We start from the raw sequence: 27074 nt of genomic DNA, 5'->3' as shown, positions 1-27074 counted from the left end.
AATCAAAGGACTACAGGTAGACATTTCTCAAACTGCAAATGAATTTTATCTGCATTACTCCAGTAACTGTACAAACACATGCTCCTAATGAAATACAGTTTTTGAATAATGGAAGACCAGTGCTGAACTACATTACTCTCTGTATCCAAGAAAACCTTCACTGCAGTTAATACATGCTCATTATTTATTTAGTTATTGTACTTTTATTTAAAAGGTATGTTATTACTGTAGCTTGTGTGGAAGCCAGTCCTGGTGTACTCACTCTTGTTTGATAATGTGATATGTACACATAAACTAACTGCAGGAACATGGCTGCAAATTTCAGTTGAGAAAGCAACAGGAACTGATCAAGCAGAGCTGGTCAATATATTTTCAAAACCTGTTTTATAAATGTATTTACTCTGTAAAATGATTATACTTGAGACTTGGATTATCACGCTGACATTACCTTCTCCTCAGTCTGTGTGCGATAGCATTAACTGGGAGCTACGCGTATAAAGACATAAATAATATACTCTACATGCTGATATCTGTTACAGTGCATTCCTTCCTCTCATCTGTTTAAAAGCCATGCTCACAATGTTATATTTAGAATATTTAATTACATTATTTTAAGTATAATATGTTCATTTGGATTTCTTCAACTTCCATACAAAAACTAAATTGAACTAATTCTTCCACATACAATTTAAAAAAAGAATCAAAGTATAAAACTTATTTTAAAAATTATTAATTTTACATGGCAGAATAATGAATAAAGCAACATTCTGCAAAATAAACCCTATTTTGGAATAATCCTATTTTAAGCAGTGATATCTAGCAAAAAAGATTCTAAATCTTTGTGTTTCTGTACTTCCTACCTAGCAAGATACCTGTGTGTATATCACTTTATCTCATAAAATTCATTATTTTATATTTATTTTTAAAGGACTCTGACTAGTTGCAATTACAGTGATATTACTGCATCAGAAATTCCTTCAGTATCATGAAGGACATAAATTAGAATTTTTAGTACTATTTTACTCATCAGGAAAAGACATCAAAGGGTAAGGTTGTTTGTTAATCCGCCTCCTCTGTAAAATGTTTATGTAACAGAGTGCATAGTGGGCTAATGCTTTTAAACACTGCAGATGCTTAAATAAATCCAGAATGTGTTTAAATGTGTATATTCCATATTGGGGATGAAGACGCCATAGTTGGAGAAGAGAGGGCTTTGGTTTGACCAAAGAGAATACTAAGTTCAGCATAGTAGGCAGAATATTATATTAAAACTGAGAAACAGCATAGGAAGCACATGCAGTTTTTAACTCCACTGCAGTTCATTTTGATTTGAAATTCTGCAGAATGAAAATTGTTTATGGTGTGTCAGTTCAGGTAACTCCGTAGGTGAGTTCAGATGCAGAAAACAGATTAAGATGTTCTCTTCACTCATATATTTTCCCTCTCTGTTTATAAAAAAAATTTTTTTTGGCACACACAGCCAATGGAACCATCCTACAATGATTTGTAATTAATGAGGCATCAGCAGGCACACAAAGCCTAGAAAATGTAAGTGATCATGAAGTTGTGGCTGCAGGGTAACGAGAATCTCTTGCCTATATCACAGACAAGATTCTTTGGGATGCTTATAGCCCTAACACCTATAATGTGCTTCTATATGTTGTGAGGAGATCCCTATGGGCTGGTAAAGAGTGTTTGATGATGGGATGTTTGTTTGGGATGGATAAACCCATTTCTCCTCTGACATTGTCACAGGTAAAATCAAAAAGGGAAAAGACACGTAAATTATTCTTGTGTGGTTTCCTTCCCAAATTCATCTGGACAGGCTTAGGTAACAAGGAGAATGCAAAGTGCTCAGCCTTTCATCTTCTGAATGCAACACTGCTTCTTTGGGCTCCTGTCCGAGACCGCATGGCTCCTCTCACCCAGTACAAAACTCCCCTCTCATCCAGTACAAAACTCCCCATTCAGAGAGCAGGGCAAATGCAGAGACCAAGTAAACACTGCTGTGGTAATGTATTCCTTAAAGTCATACTTTCCCTTATCTATGAAAGGCCTCATGCTGTTGAACAGTAAAAATCTCATAGGGTAGTAAAAACCACAGTGTCCTAACTTCCAAATTCTGGATGTTACTATCACATCTCTGCAAAACACAAAAAAGTCAGTACGAAAATGGGGAAAGATTATTGGAAGGGAAGTCTTTGAGAACTGCCTAAAATCAGAGGTACTGTTAGCTCCCTTCAGGTTTTTGGGTTTTTTCTTTCTTTTTTAAGTTAAAAATAAGAATTTTGAGAGAGTGTACCAATGCCATCTGCTTCCAACATGAATCAAAAAGATTGAAAATCATAAATCTGGTATTTCTGGGGAGAAGAACATTTCACACTTTATAATAAGAGTGAACAAGTGTGTTCAATTTTGAGTAGGCATTTTAGATTTAATACTTATTCTTCTCACAGGACAAGAGCAGATTTTAAGTGACACCGATATAGATGTCAGTTTTCTTGGTCTCCCTTTTTCCATTCTGTCTACCATTCATGCATACACTAAACATATTCCTCAAATTATGCTTTGGTGCATCTCATGCACCTTCTGTTTTAATTTACATTGGCCAAGTGGTAGGTGTCCTATTAAGTACAAACCATGCTGACGTAGTTCTCTTTCCTCTAAAAAGCAATTTTAAATCATATTTCCTAAAACAAGGAAGCCTGAATTATTAATACTCCTAATATGAATAACTATATAGGGACAAAAAACTTGGAAAAAAAAGAATCTGTTACAAATGCCAAGTATGGGGACAGTGAGCTGGTAAGAGGGAAGAAATAAAACATGCATCATACCTAAAATATTTGGAATGCATACACACTTCATTGAGCTAGTAAGTACTTTAATTTAGCTACTAACTATTAAACTAAGGAGGATTCCATGCTTCGCTGGGTTCAGTAATGATGGCAAATCCCTCATACAGTGTAGGAAAATGATCCCTTTTGGTCTTGGCAACACCACTGGAAAAGATTAATCTTAAAATGTATACAAATGTTCCTTTTTTATATTTCTGAGCCATTAATTTATCAAAAGTATACTAAGATTCTGAAATAAAATAACCCAGTTTTATATTTCCTATGTGTCTTCACATGGGCCATGCACAGAAGTTTCTTACATTGCAAAATACAGACTCATAACTCAGGTGAAAAATGCCAAACATCGGACAAAATAATGTTTGGGTCTTCCAGTTTCCCTCAGTCATCCTCAGTAAAAGGCAAGCTACAACACAGTCCTTAACATTTGTTACTGTGAGCGTGCAGCTTCTTCACTGATAAGGTTCCCCAGAGTCAACATTACTAGTTAAAAAAAAAAAAAAATGCGTAATGCCTTTGACTCCTTCTAAAAACACTAGTAGCACATCACACCACAACTTCTAATTAGGAATACCAGCAGAAAGTTAACTCCAGGCTCAATACAGGACTTTCTTTGTACCTCTGCTTGCTGAGTCATTTCCAGAAAGGTTGGATCTTTGGCACTGAATTTGTATAACAGAGACTTCTCAAACATGCTCTTATACAGACTTGTTCCCAAACTGTTTTTTTTTTTCCATTTTTTCATGAATTTGACATAATATATTGTAACAATCTACAAATTATTGCTAGGACAAATTCTAGGTCAATTCTGACCCTGTTTACCCTCCCATGCTAACATTAGGATGTTAGCATCCTAAATGTCTGCATTTGCTCTTCTCCCATTCCTCTGGTTCTGGGGAGAAAGAGTAATGCCTTGGAATTACTAGAACTTGCAGTCAAAGTTCCTCATGTGTTCAACTTTGGAGGGGATGGGAAGGGATTTTTGCCATTTTGAATTTTTTTTAAAAAGACAACTTTCCATAGATATTTCTTTCTTAAAAAGAAGTATTGACAAACTGGTAGTTTGGGGGATTAATGTTGTCTTAGTGTCTTTCCAGCTTGGTCGTTATTTATATCCTCTTTTGCTAAATTACTGACTCACTCTCTCCTGATAACATGCTCCTTTTTCACTAATGAGGGTAGGGCTAATTACAAAATACAGCTGTAAGGAAAGAGACCCATTGTGCCATTTGGCTGTATGCTTGATGCCATGTTTTGCACAGCTGCAAATACCCTTGCCTGCTACCAATGCTGCTCTTAATTTCTATTTACTATAAGCCAAAGTGGATCTCCACTTTAGGACAGAAAACAGGTCCCACGCTGTCTCATGCTGCTGTTTTGCTGGCACCTCTAGCTGGCTGCCTGATCACAGGGCTTATGTAACAAAAGGGGAGTCCAGAAATGTTTCCAACCCTCTCTGTTACCAAAATAAGGAATTTCACACCAAGAATTACTTTGGCCTGAGGCCCAGAGCAGGTAAAATTCAATCATAGGTGAATAGTGTTTTTTTCTACATATCAAGAAATGATTTAAAAGCTTCTCTAGTGAAACAACTTGAGCTGAGAAAGGAATGAAATCTCTCTGAAGCATCCAACACTCAATTCTTAACCCTTAGAGAACCCATGAGAGCAGTACGCATAAACGTAACAGCATTCTAAGGTCATCTTAAGATTACACTGGTAATTTCTGTGACTTTTCATGACCCTACAGAATTGGATAAATGTAGCAAAGCATCTGCTACATATACAGATAAATAAAATTACCAAATAAGAAAAAAATAATCCATAAATTATTTCTCTGTCAAAGGAAAGGAAGAGAGGCAAGAATTTATATGGGACGTCTTTTTATCAGACCACCGATATTAAGATAAACCAAATCCAGAATACAAAGAAACCATTTCCTATTTGGGTCAAAATGGATTTTTTTCCAGGTGGCTGAAGTAGCCTGAAGTCTGCTAGTTTCCGTAGAGCAGAAGTGGAGAACAGTTTGGTTTAACATTACTAACATTTCATGGATTTAATAATGGGAGGGAAAAATCATTAGCTCTGTAATATGCAGACTACTTGGTGCAGAAAAGACAAAGCAGGCCAGTTTCCAGACTTGCACTGCTAGAGTTTTACATTTATGATAGTCAGCACTGTAAATCTATAGGAGCAGAGAGACTTAGTAGTCAACGAGCAAGCTTTCCTCTGTGGAAGACTGTAATACTTCAACTCTGCTATACTGGGAAAAGGGGAAAAAGGAGCTCAAAGATAGTACAAGTACTCCTTATTATGCAGTTGGTTGCACAAAAAAGCCTCTTGAACTTATAATGAACACCTAATGTAATAGAGTAGATGGCGGGCATGAAATTCCCTTTTCTCCATGTTAAATTAAGACATGGCTTTCATGTCCTGTTTTGTTATAATACATGATTCCTTATAGTAAACATTCTAATGTTCATGGGATAAAAACGTTCCAGTCCACAGTATTGAAAACAAGTAGAAATTTAGCTTTAGGAACACACTGAGATCTGTATATGAAGTACAAATCTTAGACCAAATCCATGCTACTATACCAGCTGAGGTTTCATGCAGCAATAAGATAATCAAAAAGTATGACACAAAATTTGTGAAGTACCTCCTATGACTCAGTGCATAGTTGTGTGCTTTTCGGAATGTAAGGAGGTTTTACAAACACTTTAAGAAAAACTATTTTCTTTAGGATCCTGACAAATCTGATATTTAAGCAGGGGCATTAAGTACTTACCACCACCAGCATTTCCTTCTCTGCGGCTACGTGCACTGCCATCTCTGCCAGATTTAATGCGCTGGAGATCAGTGAAAAAGGTTTGAAAAGAACAGAACAAAAACCCCATTTAGTAATATACATTAGAGATAGTTATTGAAAACTCAGCTTATTAAGTAAAACAGTAGAAAATTAAACTAGGCTTACTACACTGTAACTAATAGACCTTGTTTTTCCAATGCACAAAATTGTCCTTAAAATCAGTGTTAAATCCAATGTTTACATAAAGCAAGAGTTCTATGAAATTCAAACAGAATATCTCAATAAATTATTTTTTTTCAGATAAAATTTATACAAGGACTGTGCATAAAAATAGTTCAGATGTACCTTTGTAAAGCACAGCTGAAAAAACAGGCAACATAGCCCTCCTTGCATGAGTTCAAAGTAGCCTCTGCCTATTAATGTCTTGTAAATCCCACAAAAGTTTTATTATTGTAAAGATTCAAGGGGGGGAAGTAGGGAAATCTATAAAAAGAACTATTCACCCCATAGATCTTAAATTTTGAATACTTGGCACAGCACCGTACTTTACAGCAACATTTAATTTGCTGTTGAGTGTTAAATGCAAGATAAAGGCGAAGGTAAATACTTTAAAAGCTGTGTTTAAAAAGTCAGCTCTCTTGCACTGAGGAAGGTACCATAAACATCTTCCAGCTGTGTTTTTTTTTTTAGTGTTATTTGAAAACTTTCACAGTTTATCAAAGCAATACCTCTGTATCACATGGCAGACTTGGCTTCTCCTGGCAAAACACCAAATTTTGCATGCATATATCTTGTCAATTACAAGAACATACGTCTCAGTGAGGGACTTTTTGATGGGTAGTTACAAAAACTTGGTGTTTAGAGCACTCAGCTGTTAATAAAGTAATCTCTGCATCTTATTTCAAAGTATGAATTTGGGATCTGATTAAAACACATGTGCACACCACCTAACCGAGTATTCTGTTCAATTACTGTAGCTTCTCCATTCATTTTTCACCAGGAAAATATCATGGAGCCTGGCAAAGTTGGAATGACACAGAAGTGAAAGAACTTTCAAGAACTGTGCCAACGGAAAAAGGAAGACCCCTTAAATCAAAACTCACAGGAGTCAGACAGGAAAGCAGTGAGCCTACCGTGAAACCAGAAATGGTCTTGGAGCGATCCAGTCTGGTACCAGAATTTCTCATACTTTTTATTTATTTTGGGAAATCCTCAAGTCTAAAATATGTTCTCTGAACTCTGGATTAAATATCCGATTCGCAGTCGAGTGAAGTAACGTATGTCAGTCCTTCAGGAAGCACGTTCAGACTCTCCAAATGCTGAATGACTGACAAGTCTGCCAGTGGACACTCAGCTTCTGTCTGCCAGAGGGAATTGGTCCCTATATGATAGTACCCTCACGGCATTTACATCCCAGGACTTTACTCCCAGAATATTATAGAAATACTACAGCTTAAGCATATGACTAATGCCTGTAAAGTTCCAAGTGAGTAGTTTATAAGTTATCCCATACTAAAAGCAGACATTTAAAATAGGTCCAATGATTTCCACCCTAAAAATGCCTATTTCTCTCCTATGGCTGCAAAAGAAATTTAGGATGATTAGTCCAGATGTAGATGCCTGAAGGTAAAGGCAGTAAGTCCCCCCCAGTGTTTGCACCTATCATCACTGCTTCACACCACACCCAATCAGTCCCTCATTTTCAGTCATTAAGCTCGCTTAACAGAAATAAATAGTAATGCGTGTATACATCAGTGCCAAGAAAGTTGTGTGAACTTTTACACTATTGCCTGTCTTTTAAAAACTGAAATATGAAAAGAAAGATTAATGCAGTAAGAAAAAAAAAAACAAACAAACAAAAAACCCCCCTAAAACCAACATGTGAAGGTTACAGTAAAAATCCAATGCTTTGAGAGGCAGGGAGAAAAATTTCTACAGGGAATGAACCCCACAGATGTTCCCAGATTCTTGGCTGGAAGTATTTAACAACTTGTCCATATTTGAGAACTGAGTGAAATAAGTACTCCAGAATATTTATTTTGGTATAAACTCCATGTGGATATACTTATTCTGGAAAAACAATGCCAGAATAGCAAATTTTGACAAATTTCTACAGGAAGACAAAGTCTGCATGCAGACTTTGAAATATAGGTATATTACACTAGCATTTATCTATTTTCTCTTTACTGGGTGCAATCAAGAAATCATGGGTTAGCCTGAAATTGAGACCAGGAATGGAACTCTATTCTATCTGGTATTGCTAACTGAAACCAGTGTTCCTATTGGAAACTTAGGTGGCGAAATATTAAAATTTGATAATTTTAGAACTTGAAAGTACAGTTTATGACTATATGCTCATGGATGACAGAAGAAATTTCTTAGGACGAAAATATCTAGTAATTTCCATAGCCAGATGGTAGACATAAGACTAAAAACCCACATTCATCCCCCCAAACAATCAAACAAAAAAATTCCCCCAAACCAGGGGATGGGAACCCAGATGCAATAAGCATAAAGCAAAAAGGAACTGCAGGGCTATTGTTTGCAAGAGAGCACTGATGCTGAGATTCTGTCCCAGAAAGATATTCAACTTCTAATACAGGATGGCAGCATACTCAACTGCAGTGCATTCTGTAGTCTTTTTTTTTCTTAGTGTCTTTGTTTCTTTACATCTACAATGGTGTTGAGTTTTAAGAAAACTGGGTCAGTGGGTTCCTTGGGGGGCAGAAATAGTTGTTCCTTTCCTTGAGGAGACACTGAACTTGGGAGATTTCAGAGTGTTGCAGACAAGAGAGCCAGAAGAGGGAGATGGGAGCATGTCCCCCCAACCACAAGGAGCTGCAGGAAGGAGCAGAAAGCAACTGATCCAGCTTCAGAGGTTCTGAAGAGAATGTACTAGGAACTGCAGGGACAGAATTTTGCTGCCACTCAGAAACTCACTGAACTTACTCAAAGAGGCTGGAAGCATGGGCCTGCTTGCAGGGATGAAGTTGACAGAGCTGACAAGAGACCTGTTCTATTTCTATTGTTGATGGTGGCTTGGGGCAGCAGGAGGAATTGTTTTGTTTCAGATTTCTTTAAACCTCCTGCATTTCAGTTTTCTCTGCTTAAAAGAAAACTGGTTTAGTTTAAATTATAATAGAATCAGGCCTATTTTTATTTAAAAACCTGTTGTTTTTTTTTTTTCCTGGGCAACATGCTACAGTCAAGTGTTTAGGCAGATCTACCTCAGAGCTCTGCTCTCATGAGGCCCCAGCTAGAGTACTGCACTCTGGACCCACTCTGGGTCCAGACCACGAAACTGATCCAAGGGCTGGAGCACCTCTCCTGTAACGGACGATAGGACAAGGGGGAATGGTTTGAAGTTGCGCCAGGGCAGGTTTAGGCTAGACATTAGGAAAAACTTCTTCACCGAAAGGGTTGTCAGGCTCTGGAATGGGCTGCCCAGGGAGGTGGTCGAGTCCTCATCCTTGGAGGTATTTAAAAGAAGGATAGATGAGGTGCTTAGGGACATGGTTTAGGATGGCAGGGTTAGGTTAAAGGTTGGACTTGATCTTAAAGGTCTTTTCCAACCAAAGTGATTCTATGATAGGTTGAGAGAGTTGGGGTTGTTCAGCCTGGAGAAGAGAAGGCTCTTGGGGAGACCTTATTGCAGCCTTTCAGTACTTGAAGGGGACTTATAAGAAAGACTGGAACAGACTTGTTAGCAGGGCCTGTAGTGACAGGCAAGGGTTTTCATAGAATCATAGAATCAGTTTTAAACTGAAAGAGGGTAGACTTGGACTGGACAGAAGGAAGAAATTTTTTATGATGAGGGTGGTGAGACACTGGAACAAGTTCCTTCTACCTATGTGATCTGTCCATGTTGCAGCTAAAAGGAGTTCTAGTACATGGACAAATTCTTCGGCTTCCCTTCTCTCCCTGTAGTTGCATTATTACTTGGCTCATAAATACGCTTTATACAGTCTGGCAAATAAGTAGGAAAGACAACATTCCAGAGACATTGAATTATGTGGGTGGCTCCAGCATTCCCATCACATCCACATAACCCATCTCTCACTAGTATTTAAAAATCACAGAAAATCCAGTGCTCAAAACCCAGACAGATACAAGGCTGCTCAGTAATTTAAAACTAAAACTCCCCAAATCACAAAATACAAGCCTCTCTAAACCAGGAAGTTAATACACATTTTATCTTGAAGTATCATAAAAACTATTTTGGTTTAATTTATGCACATAGTGCTACTGTATAAGCACAGAAAAAAACAAGCTTACCTGTTCTCTTATTTCTTTTAACTTTTCCACTTTCTTGAGCTTTGTCATGTATTCCTGGACTTCTTTCAGCCCCATATCTGTGCACAGACGAACTAAAAATCGAAGACCTGATTGAAAAGCAAAACATTATTACAAAAAAAGGCAGGTCAAACCGCAAGTGCACATTAACAGAACTGGACACACAGAATGCAAATAACTGGGAATACAAGGTGACTCTAGTCCAGTATAACTATGCAAATTGTGATATTTTGCAAATAATTCAACATTTTCTGTAATGCAGTGTCTATATCCATGAACAGTACAAATACCATTTATATAAGTGAAAGACACAAGACACACTAACTCATCTGGCTCAGAACTCTCGACATTTGCGAAATATTTTGGAAACTGGAAAGCATAATAATGATACTAAGTTATTACTGAGGAGCCACCAGCAATAGCATTTTGTTGAAAACAATTTTACAAATGCCAAGTAAATCAGAATGGTTTGGGGTTTTCTGTTGCTGTGGTTGATTTTTGTTTTTAAGATTAGTATTTATAGAATTAGAAAACCCCAACAAACCAGACATGAAAATTGACTATATCTGTATGATAGAACCAAAAGAACCCCTAAAAAGTCTCCTGAGACATTATGTCAAACTCTGAAAACATTGTTGCTATTCCTATGTGTTTGTCAACATCCCTTTGAACGAACTGCCTCTGAAGCAGAAACAAGCATGACATGATCCATTACCCTCCTGACTGCTTTCACAAATATGTTATTTTCTTTTTGTGCTAAGCTAGTTTTCTGCTGGTTTAGGGAGCTGAACTTGTGCACTGAGGGATCAGATAAGCATCAGAACAAGCATAAGACAGACAGTTGGGAGCACGTGGCCAGGGAGGGATGAGTGAGGAACTCACTCAGCAGCAAACTTTTAATCCAGTTCAACAGTCTTGTCTAACTCCTGCCTCCATGTCGTAATTTGTAGAAACTACATTGAGAAAACTGTTAGCATTCTAAAAGGTTTACCAAATACTCTATCCCTCTGAAATACGCGTGACCCATATGAACATTTTGCTTATAACTTTGAGGAGTCATAGTATTGAATTTCTCTTGTACAACAGAGCTGTATGATTCCTCTTTAAAGAAGCAGTAAGTTTGTTAAAGCAGAACAATACCATTTTATTTTAAAATACAGTGAATGTTCTTCCCAGGTAGCATTTAAAAGCGTAGGCTTATGGGCGAAAACCTTGTATTCTGGAATTAGTGAGGCACAATGTGGGATGTAAGAGGATGTTTCTACCACCAGTGACAACCCCTCTTTTGTACAGGGCTTTTTCATTTAGAGTACGGGTGTGACTGATTTTGCAAAATGTCTTACTTTTCAAAGTTATGCTTCCTGTAGTTTAGTTTTAAATTCTGCACAGATTTTCTTGAGACTGCTTGACCAACTATACATAAAAACCCAACAACAAAATCTCACCCTCTATGTTATTTTGGAAGGCCTGGCTTTGGTAAAACTTAGTAAGATTTTCTCATACCTAGAAACTTACAGCAGGAGTTTCAAGTAGCAGGGACTAGAAGTAAAATACATATATTTTATCAGAAAAAAAGATTAAATAAGTAACATAGTTATAAAATTTAGAAAGTATGTATGTGAAAGAACTCAACCAATCCGCTTCAGTCAAAGTTTATTTTCATCTCTCTTCAGCATTACCATAATATTTCTAAAATCACACTTTAGTGTTGTCACAGAAAACATGCAGCATTATCATGAGTAAAAATGTTAGTTCATGAAAATATTTTCATATGAAAAATACTTACATCATATGATTAATAGATTAGTAACAACACAGATTCAATGTAACAAAGTTTCCTTTAATAGTTGTACCACTCAATGAAACAACTTACATTCAACGTTCTCTGGGAATTTTCCATGAATTACTTTGTATTTCTCCAGCGCTTTCTGGTAGTTACCTGCAAACAAAACAAACATCTCCTATCCACATATCCAAATGTAAAAAAGAGTATCTGATGAGACATTGATGCAGTATAACATCACTTCATCATTTTAGTTTAAGTACATGACTTAATATTATACGACCGAATTTGATAAAACCAAACTTACTGATAGTAAAAATTGATTAAGGGGAGTTTCCCAATTTTGCCCTTTTTTGTCCTACAAAATTTTGACCACATCTACTAGACAAGCTGTATCAAGCATACCGGGGCTTATCTGAGGCTGCAAATGTATCAATTAGTGAAATAGAAATGTGTAGCAGCTGAGCTCTGCCTACCTTTCCTTCCATCAGAATACTAATGGTGTGTCTCTCCTTTACTCAGATCTTATAGCAAAGTAATTATTCTTTAAGACTTTTGCCTTCAATTTTGGCTCAGCTTGGTTATTATGGAAAGGACTGATAGACCCTGTGAATCTAAAACCTCATATCCATAAAATATCTGACAAAAATTTTTGTTGAGATCACTATTTTTATTTTCCTAGTGTGAGGTAAGAGATCAAACTGACCTGCTATGGGTTAACAGGATAAGCTGGGAATTTTGCCAATGAATCATAAATTACCTAAAAAGCAGCCAAAACCATTGTGTTTCTTTGCTAGAAAAACAGTTAATCTGTCTAGTTTTGGGTGGTGCTGACTGTTCTTGATTGACTTTCCTAGGTCCCATTCCCTTCCTCACTGTTGCATTAAAAAACTGAGCAGAGTAAGAAAATGCACTTATTTGTTGTGGAAGTCTGTTCTGCAACGTTCAAAAGAAGCATTAAGAAAAGTGACAAAATGGGACAACAAAAAAGGGTATCCTTTACATCATCAAGTGCCTTGAATGCATCTGAGGTGATGAAAAAACCCAGAAAGATTGGTGTCTTTCCATTTCATTTATTGGTATATTCCCAGTAAAGATATACACCACTTAAGACTGTCATTTGTTTGTGTAATGCAAATACTATTTTAATACCAAAAAAAATATACCTGCTGTTGAAAAGGAATGGGAATTAAGCAACTACAAAATCCAATTACCTTTGTTAGATCATAATTACATTAATTACATTAAAAAAATTCTATTAGTTCATCTATGTAGTGTCTTCTTCATTTTACTTATTTAACAGCACAAGGAGTGTTTCATGCATAAGACAGTGAAGGCACACTTCCTGACTTAAAAGAAAAGTCATGTTTTATTACATATACTCAGAAAATTTATAACAAAATAATATGTAACTGAATTTTCAAACAAACTTTAGGACCAGTATTCACATCAGGTAGAAAAGATCAAAAGAAAAAAAAAATCAAAACATCAAAACAAAACAAATCATAGAATAGTTTGGGTTGGAAGGGACTTTTGAAGATCATCTAGTCCAACCCTCTGCAACTGGATCAGGTTGCTCAAAGCCCCATCCAACCTGACCTTGAACACTTCCTAAGATGGGGCATCCACAAATTCTCTGGGCAACTTGTTCCAGTGTTCCACAACCCTCACTGTAAAAAATTTCTTCCTTACGTCCAACGTAAGTCTACCCTCTCAGTTTAAACCCCCTTGTCCTGTCACTACAGACCCTGTAAAAAGCCTCCCTCCATCTTTCTTACAAGTCCCCTTACATATTCTCCAGGCTTCTCTTCTCCAGGCTGAACAACCCCAACTAATTACAAACTATATTACAAACCTTGAACCAAATACAAAAAAGTTACAGAACTTACCACTTCTCCTGTAGCAACTGGCAACCATCAGCTGCCACTTCACTTGTGTTGGTCTGCATATAAATAAAATAAAATTATGCACAGTGCCAAACATTAAATAGGCAAAATAATCTGCAGAGCATTGGTAAAGACCTATTACTAAACTACTCTTAAAATCTTCCACCTAGCGTTTTGACTTCCTAGGAAGAATTTAGCCTGTTCAATTCACACACAGTTTACACCTGCATCATGCTCCTGTGTTCAGGCCTTGATATCACTCGTTCGTAGTCCTCCATTACAGACTTTCTCCTGCTCATGATTCCATGCAACAGACAATTAGCAGACCTGACACGTGAACCACTGATTTTTGTCTAAGGTACAGAACTATGCAGTGGGATAGAACAAAATGCTAAACTGCATTCTGAGGAAGACCCACCAGTCGGGTCCCAAGCACACCCAAGGGATCCCTGGCAGGAAGCACACTCCCTACTTAGAGCTGCAAAGTCTGGCTTCTCCTCTGTCATCACCTTGATGCCTGAGCTGCTACTTGCCCTTCTCTTTTTAGCACGTAATGGTGATAGACACGGTCAGAGAAAATATATATATTTGAGATGTTTGAGCATGTACAACAAAACTGTTGGACTCTTTCCTCATTCACATCAAGATAATGCGAAAACTAGGAAATTTGCATGTCAACAGTGCAAGGATGTTCTATAAGCCAAAGCTGTTTTTCACATGTGGCTTACAATTCAACAGTAGGACATCACAAAAGCACTGTACGCTAACATTTTCAGAACACTTTTGTGCTTATTCTCTTCAGTTTTTCCCCCCAGTCACAGCACAAGTAATTTTTAACTCTCGGTAATCTGTTTGCCTGGTAGTTACCAAACACACTTCTGAAAGACATCTGCTTCACCTTTTTTATTTTGAGCTGAGTATGTCTCCTACAAACAATAAAGGCAGCCAAACAGACACTGTAATAAAATTTATTATGCAGTTCAGTATGAGTAAATTGTCAGCAGCCAGCGTTAAGCTGCACAACTCCTTTTATTAATGATAGAATTGAGCATGCTAGTAAAATGTAAAATAATGAAAAACTGTTTCTCAATTCATTGTCTAACATGTTATCTTAGAATGCAATTAAAAATGTAGTTATTGCAATTAAAATACTGAATACACTAAATAATGTTAAACTAAAAAAATGCTGGTCACGGTTAAAATAAAGTTACATTTTAAAATGTAACTTTATTCGCAATTAGTAGCAATTTATAACCTAATATTCTTATTTATCAATTAGCATAGCTAGACTCTATTTTTAATACCAAATAAACACCAAAGCTTCTATGTTCTGTTATCTACTATTAACAATCTCATCCCACAGAGAAATAATTTCTCTGTTACAGATAGATTACAATGACAAATAATAATGAAGACTTTCATATGCCAATTATTTGTAAGTACTATACAATCCACATACTGCATGGACTGAGTGCAACATGAAGCATAAAACATTTAGATTTTTGCCAAAACAAGGCTGTGAAATAATTCTTTTTAGTTTCAGCTGTTTCTTTCCAAAGTTTCTAGGAAGGCCGTGAAAGCCAACAAATGCAAACTCATAGCTTGACTAAAACACAATTTTTTAAGGTAGCCAGTATTTATACTGAAAAGAGTATTGGCAAACCTGTGAACTGTGATTTCTGTGCACTGTCTCCTGTGTATTTTCATCTTATCTACATCTCTATTTCTTTATGATTATACCAGAATTTGGGTGAAGTCTATGTTTTTCTATTTATTCTTGTTTCAATTTTTAATCCTTATTTAAACCTCAGATTTTCTTTTCTGTAATTAACCTCTGCTCTAACTCAAGCCCTTTCAAAAGCAGAATTAGTATTTTTTACTGAACTTCTAACAACCTATTCACTGTATAATCTTTCCTTGAGTAATAGTGTACAAATTTTTGTTCACATGCCGTCTTGTTCATGCATGTCGTTCAGATTCACAGAACAAAGAGAATGTCAAATTTTAGATCATCATAAGAGAAGCAATAACTGGGTTTTGCTTAGCCTGATTTTTGATAGGTTTCCCAAAATACAAAATAGAGAAATTCACACTTGTTGGAGTGAATTTTAGTTGCATGAATTTTAGTTGGTCTATTAATGCAAAATTCTTTGTGAACAATTTGTTCCCACATAAGAGGACCATATGCATGTCTTTTTAGAATTCTGTTTGAACTCTAGATTACAGATTGAAATTTGACCAAATTTTTATTTATTAACCATTTGTCTGGTAAGCTCCCTTTCTTTCTAAAATAAATTATATGGCCTATATACCTTCTTAAGTGCATCATATTCTGCTAGAGGCCAATTTCAGCAATTAAGTTGCTGAACTAAACTCAATATGTTTCAAATATCTCTATCAGGATTAATTTGATCTGTCAACTTATTTTCACCAACTATTGATAATTCTGCACTTCACATTTTTGCTTACTTCTATACCTCATTTGTAATAGCTTTTTTATGGGAGTAGAAGTTACATGAGAAGTGGAAATGCAGCAAGAACTGCTAGAAGGTGCATTTATCTAAACCATCTAAACCACACCGCATGATAAAACAATGGAAAGGAAATATTTCACATGAAGCCATAGAGAAGCAGGTCTTGGTGGCAGAGGAGAACTATTCCCCACTTCATAGCTGTATTTAATGGCAGAGGATAGAGAGAAGAGATTTTAATACCTAATACTATCTTAGGCCCAATGGAGGATCTTACTCAACATTGAAATTGCACAGTAAGAGCAAAACCACACTGTAAACAAACAAAGTTGAGAAAATTAAATAATATCCCAAATATTCTTAACTCTGGTATTTGCTTATAGCATTAAAGTTATCCAACTAATTTATCTCTAGGTATACTTACAGATGTCTAATCACAAAATATTTGAGTAGGCATAAAATAATAATTACTTACAGGATAAGTGCTGCTCTCTCAAAGTACTCAATGGCTTTTTCACAAAACTGAGTGTCAATGTAATAGGCTCCAAGCCATTCAATGACCTCAATGTTTGAAGGGAAATACCGGTATGACTGACAAAATAGGAAAGGTGAAAGAAACACAATTTTAGTGATAAACAACATCTTTATGTTACTTCTGGAATATCTTACTCAAGTGTTTAATTCTCCAGATGCCAAAACCATGTAATATATGAATGGAAGTAGTGTGCTATACTAAGTAATCCTGAAAAAAAAAAAAAAAAAAAAAAAAGCATGCCAAGTTTTCTAATTACTGAATGCTTTTTAGAAGTTACCCGAGATGAATCTGTCACTTTTTCCATCTAGCCTTATTCAAAATATTAAATAGTTTGCAACAGCAAAAATGTTTACTTAGATCATGTCTACATGTGAATAAGTTACCTAAAACGTTAAACAATGCTAACTAATACATGTACAATTCCACACTCAAATCAGTCTGATGGAAAACTCACCTAAAAGCATTCTTTTCTATGAAATACATATGGACATAAATAATGTTTTCAGCTTTATAGAAATTCCCACTGAATTAGGCAGCAACATTATCATCAAGCACAACTCCACTAGTATTCAGATTACAACACAGGCTTTGGTCATCCTCGCTTTACACAGATAAAAAACCTCTCAGATGGCAACAAAGCAACTGCCTGCCTTATTCCTGTTTCTCAGACAGAAGAATCTCTACAAACTACAGACAGTACTAGAGCTGGTTTGAAATGAGAGAGGACGCCTATCTTTAGGCAACTGTGTATACATAATGTGTAGCTGTACCATTAAAATTATATATGTAACTTACATACATAAACACTATTTTTATGTGTATATATATATATATCCATATCCATTATACAGATACACCTTCCAATCAACGCAGTCATGTTACACACCTTTAAAATTACATTTATTATATCCATTTTTTATTTCATCTCAAGACTATATTTTAAATTAAAATTGTTAGGGGTCAATGTAAACAATGACCACATGAAAATGAAAGTCTGAGGTCAAATACCATGTGGAAACACAGGCCATGTGTTTCCTTAGGATCTGACTAGAAAAATTAGACTTTGTCAACTCACTCTCCCTCAAAATATTTTTTTATGACATTTTTAAAAGTTTAAATGAATCAATTGTTAATTTGATATAGGAACCTATGCCAAAATTGTCTTTAATTACAACAAAGTGCATTGGAAAAGAAATAAAGAGCAAGTACCTCATAGTAATAATGAAAAGCTTGGGATTTATCACCTTCATTATCATATAATTTCCCTAGCTTTGAAAGTACATGTGGATCCGTTGGTACTACACTGATCAACTGCAGGAGCCACTCTATGGCTTGATTGGGATCCTCCATGATCTCATATCTGAGTTTTCTTCAGTCAAGGACTGACGCTGTTGATATTTTGATTTACTCAGAATTCCTGCTATTTTATATAATGTAATCCATATGCTGGACAGATACAACGGTCACTGTAGTGTGGAGATACATTGCTTTTTAGGTTTTGGGGGGGGGTTTTTTGTTTGGTTGGTTTTGTGGTTTTTTGGTTTTGTTTTTTTTAAACTTTGTTTTCATAATTTCATTCGTATCCGAAAATATTTTTGTTACACTGAAAAGAAGAGAAATATCAGAAGCTTTGGCTGCTCTTCCACCTTAAAAACACTTTGGGCTCAACAGAACTTAGGGCTCTGTTCTCCTCTCTCTCTGTTACTAATTTTACTTTGACTTCCTCATTTATAGGAGTGAAGTGTGAGAAGCAAGCAATCTATCTGTAGCTTTTACAGCTTGTCCTAAAGTAAGTGATTAGGTAAAACTGCTATCCTCAAGAACAGACTTTTGCCTGCAGTGAGATGTCCTGCTGTATGTCTAAGCAGCACAGCACAGGCAGTGTACAATTCTGGTCCAGAGAACAGAGGCAGATTTAGCTGTAATTAGGCCTGCAGTGTGCTCTCCCCTCCTCAGCCACCCCTGAGCAGCACAACAGCTCAGACCTCTGCAGCAACGTGAGCTGGACCTACTGCCCAACACATTTTTTCGGTTTCTGCTGCACCCTACCCTTCATACAAAAAGCTTGTGAGTGTTGGTGGAATGCAGTTTTACATAGCAGTGTAGCAGAGGAATCCTCTCCCAGATGGGAACAGGGAGCTGTAGGGCCATTTGTGCTGTTGTAAAGGGGTTGTAAACTTTGTACGCAAGGAACAGAGATCACAGGCCTTTTGTATTTTTGGACGTTACTTAGTTTACTGACTAAAATATATTTTTATTACCTTCACTTTTCTTAAAAGTATAGTACAGCAACTGGAATCTGTTTCTGCCTTGGGGAGGATTTTTTACAGTTTGCACATCCACAGAAGCATTGTTAAAGAAATTCATAGCGTAGAATATCACTCGTGATGTGCAAAGCCAACCCCTCCCCTCTCAGATTTTCACTCTGTTGAGCTTTTACAGTGCTGGGAGACAATTATTTTCTTACCCATACACTAACTAATCTGAAAACAGCTTTCAGAACAGAAGTTAATTTTCATTAACTATATTATCTTTTTCTTAAAGGTTTTACTCAATTGTGCTTACATCTGCCACATTATTTTCATAATAAAATCATCAACATTTTAAATATCCCAGGACATGCCTTAATACTGAGTCTAGATGTATCCCCTGCAACGTGAACAGTCTTAATGTATTTCTTCACTTGCTTCACTGGAAATGCCCAAGGTGGTTTTAAGTTCTGTTCTTGTTTTTACAAATGTCAGAGAATGCATCTATGCATGATCATCCAAATTATAATGGTAAATTTCTAAGTTGTTGTGTCAGGATTGAAACGCATATTTCAGACTAAATGAGTTTACTAAAATCACCATCCTTTATCATAATCCAGAAAAAGATACATGTTTGCTATCTGGTGAAGGACTTGGGCACTATTTCGAAGGATTGCATGGAGTTTAAGGAAACAATCCAAAGCTTCATCTATTCTGTTTAACTTCTTGTATGTTAAACCTAAAAAACAAAGGTTACAGTATTAATACAACGAGAAAAAGATTACTTCAGCATATTAGCTGACAGAATAACCAAGAAAAAATTAAATAGGAACACAATACTCAAAGGCAGTATAACTGCCTTGACACTGATGGACTTTCTTCTTGAGAGACGTGGCTATAATTCTTTCCAGCTAGTATGACTTACCAAACGGATAAGTGCAAGGAACACGAACCTAATCAAAGACCAAGAACATATATAATCTCACTTTTTGAACAAGATGAATGAAGGAAGGGGAGGGCTTTCAGAGAGAAATTACTCTGATGGTTTAATAATGTTAAAACTGGTATATTTTAGTAGATAGTAGAAATTCAAAGTAACAATCATCTGCATTTACTAGTTGATGTCATTAACTCTAGTATTTTTTTGCAGAACAGATAGCAAGTACAAATTAATACCTTGCCATAACATAAATTACTGAATAAAATAATAATAATAATAATTGGTATATATTTCTATACAAGAGAACTCTGAAAGCCAGATTCTCAGAAACACTAGCATTACCTTTAGACAAAAGCTAAATCACAAAAGCACCTTTGGCTTACCAAGATTATAAAGTGCTTCAGTGCATGAGGAATCATTCCTGAGAGCTTCCTTATAAAACTCAGCTGCTTTTTCATAGTCTCCGTTTGCAAAAACAGTATTTCCTTTGTTAGTTAGAGCTGCTGGATTGTACCTATCAGAATTTACAGCTAAATCTGCATAGTTAGTTGCTTGTGCCAATTCATTCTCCTACATGAACAAAACAAACACTGTATTAGTCATTTGTCAGGCAATGTTCTTGCAGCTGTGGCTTCTTACAGTTGATATAATGGAATTTTGAAAGATTGAGGATGAAAAAAATTATACATTCTTTAGTCCTAAAAGTATTCCTTATGTATTTGCATAAAGCAGATCTCTTTCAAGTTTCAGAGAACTTAACATTTGAGACATGTTTTGCCACATTGTCCCATTCAGCCTGGAAGTTTTCTTTGTTGCAACAAAGCAGTATTTCTTTAAAAAAAAAACAGAAACAAATCCCCCCATACCCTACAAACTTCATGCACAAACACACTTGCCTAAGCTACATACTTCACATGTTCCTGAAGTTCAGCCAGGGTCTTCAGGACCTGAGTTTTAAATGCAGCTGCTGAGCTTCTGCACACATCACACTGCAGGCATACTTCTGTGGCCTGGGGCTCAATCTTACTCTTCCTCCCAGCAACAGGATAATAAAGGACATGCTCCAAACTTCAACTACAGCCAAGAATGGGTGTTCCAGAATAACGCCTCTAACAGCAGTTTCTTGTCATTTAGAGAGATTATTTAGACAGACACAAAAATTGCTAAAGATACAGAAGTCACTACATAAACTGCATACACTTACCAAATAATAAAGGAATGAAAGGTTTGTTGCAGCTGCACTCTTTACTCTGCTGTCCTTTTTTTCAAACATTTTTAAAGTTTCCAGTGCCTAAAAGTAATTTAGAAAGAACTTACTTCCTACTGAAGCAAACTTACACTGAAAGCATTGATAAACTTCACAGTAACAAACAGCTAAAATTAGCAACTCATATACTCACATACATAATTACTAGAGCTTGTAACACACACTTGTAAGCATATACACATGGAAATATCCATTATACATAATATTAATCTTGGTCACAAAATTTCAATAGTATTGGCTATTTACTACTTTCAAATTTAGATATGGCTACCTTGCAGTACACATATCTGATAATTCTATACACACAAAACACAAGTTTATATTATTTGCTTTTAATCTAGTCAACCAATTAAAATTTTGATACCTATTTGTTCCAGTTCTTTAAGTGAACACAAAAGGATTAGCATTAAAACTCTATAAGGCTAAAAAGTACACGCTATATTAAAAAATACGCAAGACAGCGTAGGATTGGATTTCAACTTGCAGTTGTTTTGTGTACTAAGGAGATGACACCTGTCTAAGTTTAGGAAGTACTCAAACATGAAGAATAAGGCCGGAAGATTATTTTTTTTTAACCTTTTACATAAAAACTAGATTTCATAAACTCCAAAATAAAGAAGTTTATGGACAAAAAGTAAACAAGTTTATAGCTAATAAACTATGAAAGAAACTTTGAAATAAAAGGCAGGGTGGTTTTTTTTTTTTCCATTGACTATATGACAACACTTACAACTGCAGACTAAATTATTATGAAAATCTGGCTTCTTTACACTAAATATTTATATTAACTACACAAACTGTTAGAATATCACAGTGAGCCCAGTTCTGTCATCTATTACAACACAGATGTGGCAACCTCAATTTAGGCATCAGCATTCGCAATTCAAAAGTTTCCTTCTTCACTTACATGAAACCTGTAAGCTTCTGTTTACATATCAAAGTGAACGTGTGATACTGTATGTGGAATGTCAAAACAAACATAAAGGAAACAAGTTTTAATTGACTGTCATCCATACTCTTTTTACAGTTACTTTACACAAAAAACATGACTATACTAATGACATGCAAATGTCAAAGTATATACAGCTAGATGTAGTTCATTGATTTAGTCAACTACATTCCACCCAAGAACTATGAACTACTAAAGATCACAATATTCTCCTAATAATAGAAAATTCTACAAAGAAATACACCAATTTAAATCAAGAAAAGCATTTCAAAAGTTAGGATTTAGATTTTGTGGTCTCTGAAATGTAAGACTTCAGCTATGATAATTTTAAACTTTCATATAAGGGAATGGTCCCAAATATTTACAGATGTACCACTACTATACTGGAGATACCCTACTCTTAAGCAAAGACTTACTGCTTCGAGTAAAAGCTGTGCACTTCTTATAATGGAATTAATTTTTAGTGAACTTACAGCTATATCATGCAAAGCCACTTTCTGAAAAGTCATTTCCCTTGTAGCCGATTTGTTTACCTTTGCTTTTACTGCTAAATGGCACCTTTGATGATAAAAATTAGGGTGGAAGTAATCTCTTTTTCATGTATAATGAAGTGTCCATACGACTTCATCTTGGACTAGATGACCTCTAGGGGTCCCTTCCAACCCAAAACATTCTATGATTCTATGACTCTGCACTCCATTAACTTACTGGTAAATTATGGTGCAAGCCTTGAACCATTTCAGCAATTATGAGCCCTAGGATGAAAATCCATAGCAATACTCCTTTTGTCCTTGCAAAGTAGAAACGCAGTCACTGTATCATCAGCTAAATTTATGTATTTCTAAATAACTTCTAACTTTTTAATCCCAACAATAACAATTACTTGGATTCAACAATCCAAGCACAGATTGTTCAAATTATTCTTTGTGACACGTTTCCAATGTAGCCAAATTATTTGCTTGCAGAAGCTAAACTCCAAAGCAGCTTGTGGGACCCAAACAGGGTCTGCCAGACATGAGTCATGTGGCTAACCTGCAGAATTTTGTTTTGAAATTAATTTTCAAAGTTTTTCTTTGAAATGAAGAAAACCTTCAAAATATCTAATACACAAAACCCCTTACGAAGAAAAGACAATCTAGAGATATTGTGGTGGTTTCCACCCTGAATTTCTTTTTTTTTTTTTTTTTTTTTTTTTTTTTGCTAGGACTGTTTGCAAAAAACATATTCATTATGAAGAGCACACAGTTAAGCCCATTATAGTTACAGCAGAAATCTATTTCAGTTCTTCTTTTTTGAAACACAATAAAACTTTCAGCCTTGAAACTGACTATTTCAAAACATTTCCATTTTTGTTCTTCAGCCAAAGGTGTGTTGAGCAGGTGGCGAGTTAGTAAGTATATGAACAACAGACAGACGGGATGAATATAAATGGCAGCTGCAGTTTTATTTGAAAAAAAAAAAAAAAAAAAAAAAAAAAAAAGACTCTCTGCAATCACCATTCTGCAGTCCCATTCTACCATTAAGTAGTTCCAGTGCAGGTTAAAGGTCTTCTATCACTTAATCAAAATTAAAAGAGCATCTTCTCCGTTTACTCATAATTTCCAATACCCTTCCCACTCCCTCCACTGGAGTACTCCACAGAAACATCACCAATAATCTCTGTGTCTCATTTTACCTCTGAGAACTGATTTTTTTTTTTAACCTATACTGGATAATAACTGGAAATCACAAAAAATTACCATCAAAATAGTAAATTCTTGAGATCATATGACTGTTTACCTACCTATAACACTCTCACCTTCCAAAAGCTATCATCAATAAAGCTACTAGATTCGCACAAATTTTTCCAAACTCTCAAACTGCTTCCTGATCTCAGTAAAGCTTTCAGTCAGACATGCAGTGTAACAACGGATAACCCTCTTGCTATATCTACAGAGAAGGAGGACAGGACAGACACGAGGAGCAAGAGCTGCTCAGGAAACTGGAAGAGCTTAAATATGAGAAGAAAAAGTGGGCTACAGTTAAGCACGTGGCCCTGTGTGCATCCCTCCAAGCTATGGGAAGGTGAAGGACCTTAGAATATGACAGAGGTATTCAGCTTCAGCTGTAATTTTGCTGCATATGAGCTCTCATACTTCCTGCCACTCATGCAAACCTGGGGGTTGCTATATTCCTTCTTATTTATTCAAGCATTCCTATCATTGAATGTACCAAACAGTGCGTGTTAGAAAGAAATCGAACAAATCTTGTCAGATATCTGAGCTTCTTTTTGTTCAGATTAAGCTGTTTTCCAACTGCTCATATTTCAAACCAGGCCTTTTTTCACAAGCAAAGAAAAGATCACATGACAATTTTGACGAAAAGCTGGTACTATAAGTTGTCCCACAACCTATACAAATTTGATTAAGAGCAAAAAAATGCATTTGTCTTCAAATAAAACTTTACAAGAAAGCTGCACGTTCACATAGATAATACCAAAAACTTAAATGTGGTAAGCTGTGGTATTAATTTATACACTTACACTGGCAATTTCTATGCATAGAAAAGGAAAGCTACAGTTAACAGCCTCCTGTACTTATTAGTAAGAGATTGGTGATTTTTACCACAAAGGCAGTCCGCCATAAAATTAATTGGCAGAAATTTGTCTAACTAGTGATTGGATAGCCAGTTGCAGAAAGAGATCTTACCTACATAAACACACATAAATAATTTCAACAGAGCCAAAAGTTACTTCACATGTGTATATTTAAAAATATAACAAAACAATGAAAAGGGAACATGTAATAATATGCATGATGAAAACTGTAAAAATCACAAAGATTTTGGTAGATCTATGTTCTGAACTTCTGCCAGTTAATGAATTTTGAGCAATGAGCTATACTTTTACTTGGAAGTACTGATACAGTATCTTTTCTATGATCTTCCTCATTTGCTAATATACACTGTGGCTTAAACAGCTATATCATCTTTTCAGTAATGGCGATTCATCCTAGCCTTCTGTGCCCTCCAGAGGGGGCAACCTTTTATTAGAGATGCAGAACTGCAGAACCACCCAGGCTCCTGAGCAGATGCTTAATTTAATTCCAATTTGTATTTCAGTGGAAGGAGAAGAAGGCTCACTAAAGTTCAAGGGCAGATTGTAGTATTTTAGGGAATGCTGTAGTACATAAGAGAACAGTGAGAATACCATAACATAAACAAGAATGATACATGTGAAGAGCATCTGCATATATTTTGGTACTACAGTCAACCTAACTGAGAAAAAGATTCAGCTCATACTCATGAAAACATCTCCACGTGGATTAGCAACATGGTTTCTAGGCTCCATTGACATACTGACTACAGTTCCATTAACTGTAACAACAGCTCGGGCATCCAGTGAAGATAACTAAATTTAGGTGTCTTAATTTTTAAATTAACTGCATTCACTGTAACTTCTGTGGCAGAAATTTCATTTAGATAAAGCTCATCTCTTGTCAGTGTTTTTATAAAAATCATTTTACTGAGAAGCATCAATATAATTATAATGTTTGCATAAATCATTCTTTCCCTTGCTGAAAAATATGCTATGGCTAAGATAGGTATCTTTGCCAATACGTTATTAAAAAGTAGTAATGTGAAAAGTTACTATACCTGATTAAATTTTTCCTCAAGTAAGTAGTGGCTTTATTTATTTCCAGGTCATTGGCTAACTCTACATAGTGGGAAGCTTTTACTACTTCAACACACCTGCAACAGAAAGCACGCCATAAAGATAAACAAAATGCATCTGTGCAAATGCCACTTTAAATTATATATTTTTGCAGCCAATTAGCTTTCTAAAATGAGTTGTTCTTAGCTATTCTTTCTTTACAGAGGCAAAGAGCATTCAGAACAAAAATATTTGAAAAACCATTTTATTCCCATAACCTACCTTAATAATACTATCTCTGCCCTCTTTTTTTTTTTTTTTAGTCAGCTGCCTAAATATGTTATTTTCCATCAGTAAGTGATACAGATATTGACTAAGATAATTTTTCAAACTATTTTCTTTGGATGCATTCTATCGGCTGATTTTTCAAACCTGATCTCCTGCTGCAGATACTACCAAACCCATAAACCAATTTAGAGAACAAAGCTAGAAACTGCAAATTGTGTCCCTGAGCTACATAATAATAAAGTCATAATTTTAAACCTCCTTCTGATCGTCCCCCAGCTACTTTTGGCTTAGGGTCTTCTGCAAAATGAGGGCAGAACAGAACACAGCAGACAGTTCAGGTGCTCATTCTCAGACACCATCTTCCAGGGTTTGATGTGATGTACTTTAAAATTGCCTAACCATTTGAAGCAAGACCTTTATTTATTGTATACATATACTTTTCTCTCAAACTGGTTGGAATTAAGCACACTAAATGAACAGCTTTCTGGGATACTTCTTTAATCCCCTTCCCTTTTTTTTTTTTTTTTGAAGTGGTGAAAAGCCTTTTTCCTTTTTTTCTAATAGTTGGCTAATATGCCAATGAAAGTTTAATTTCACAAACTGCCTGCTGGTGTAACTGGGTTGGCACATGGACAGTCTCTATACAAATTATACAAATGCCTTTTGATCTTGGAGGAAAAATTATATTGAAAAAACCAGCAATTTCTGCAAAGACATATGTAATAAAAGAAAGGTCAAAAACCAGTTTTCAACTGCTACTGTTAGTATCTTCTAACCATAAAATGCAATGAGGTCTAACTATCCAACTGTTCCTTATGGAATATGACAGAACAGTCCCAAGATTATGTCACATTTTAAGTAAGAAGTTATGAAATCCAATGATTATTTGTCCCCACTTTATTTCTGTAAATAAAATTAACCTCATTAAAAGCACATTTAATACTCAAAGGGCTCATAACCAGGTGTAGTATTTGGAAAACCATGCTCAACTGCTGGTTAAACTTCTTCACTGGGCTTCAACACCTCAGCCTAGAAGAATAGAGAGTAAATCTGTCCCAATACACACAAACCAATCCCACTCATCTCATCAGAATTTGTTTAGTTAGCCAGAACAGATAT

At 35.8% G+C, this 27074-nt stretch overlaps 1 protein-coding gene across 1 annotated transcript in view; it reads right to left on the bottom strand.

The window, feature by feature from the left end:
- Nucleotides 1–27074, bottom strand: part of IFT88 (intraflagellar transport 88) — a 48782-nt gene that overhangs the window by 4650 nt on the left and 17058 nt on the right. Inside the window, exons 15-25 of the mRNA XM_035903779.1 lie at nucleotides 25670–25765; nucleotides 21601–21604; nucleotides 21025–21111; nucleotides 20204–20390; nucleotides 19511–19619; nucleotides 17841–17991; nucleotides 16572–16687; nucleotides 13629–13681; nucleotides 11830–11895; nucleotides 9939–10045; nucleotides 5643–5703 (exon numbers count right to left, since the gene is read on the bottom strand). Coding sequence (XP_035759672.1) covers nucleotides 5643–5703; nucleotides 9939–10045; nucleotides 11830–11895; nucleotides 13629–13681; nucleotides 16572–16687; nucleotides 17841–17991; nucleotides 19511–19619; nucleotides 20204–20390; nucleotides 21025–21111; nucleotides 21601–21604; nucleotides 25670–25765 — 1037 coding nt within the window. The remainder of the gene's footprint in view (nucleotides 1–5642; nucleotides 5704–9938; nucleotides 10046–11829; nucleotides 11896–13628; nucleotides 13682–16571; nucleotides 16688–17840; nucleotides 17992–19510; nucleotides 19620–20203; nucleotides 20391–21024; nucleotides 21112–21600; nucleotides 21605–25669; nucleotides 25766–27074) is intronic.

The sequence above is a fragment of the Egretta garzetta genome, unplaced genomic scaffold (genome assembly GCF_000687185.1).
Source record: "Egretta garzetta isolate BGI_Z169 unplaced genomic scaffold, ASM68718v1 scaffold401, whole genome shotgun sequence".
Classification (NCBI taxonomy): Eukaryota; Metazoa; Chordata; class Aves; order Pelecaniformes; family Ardeidae; genus Egretta; species Egretta garzetta.
The sequence above is the reverse complement of the archived record's forward strand: the minus strand, read 5'-3'. Positions and strand labels throughout refer to the sequence as shown.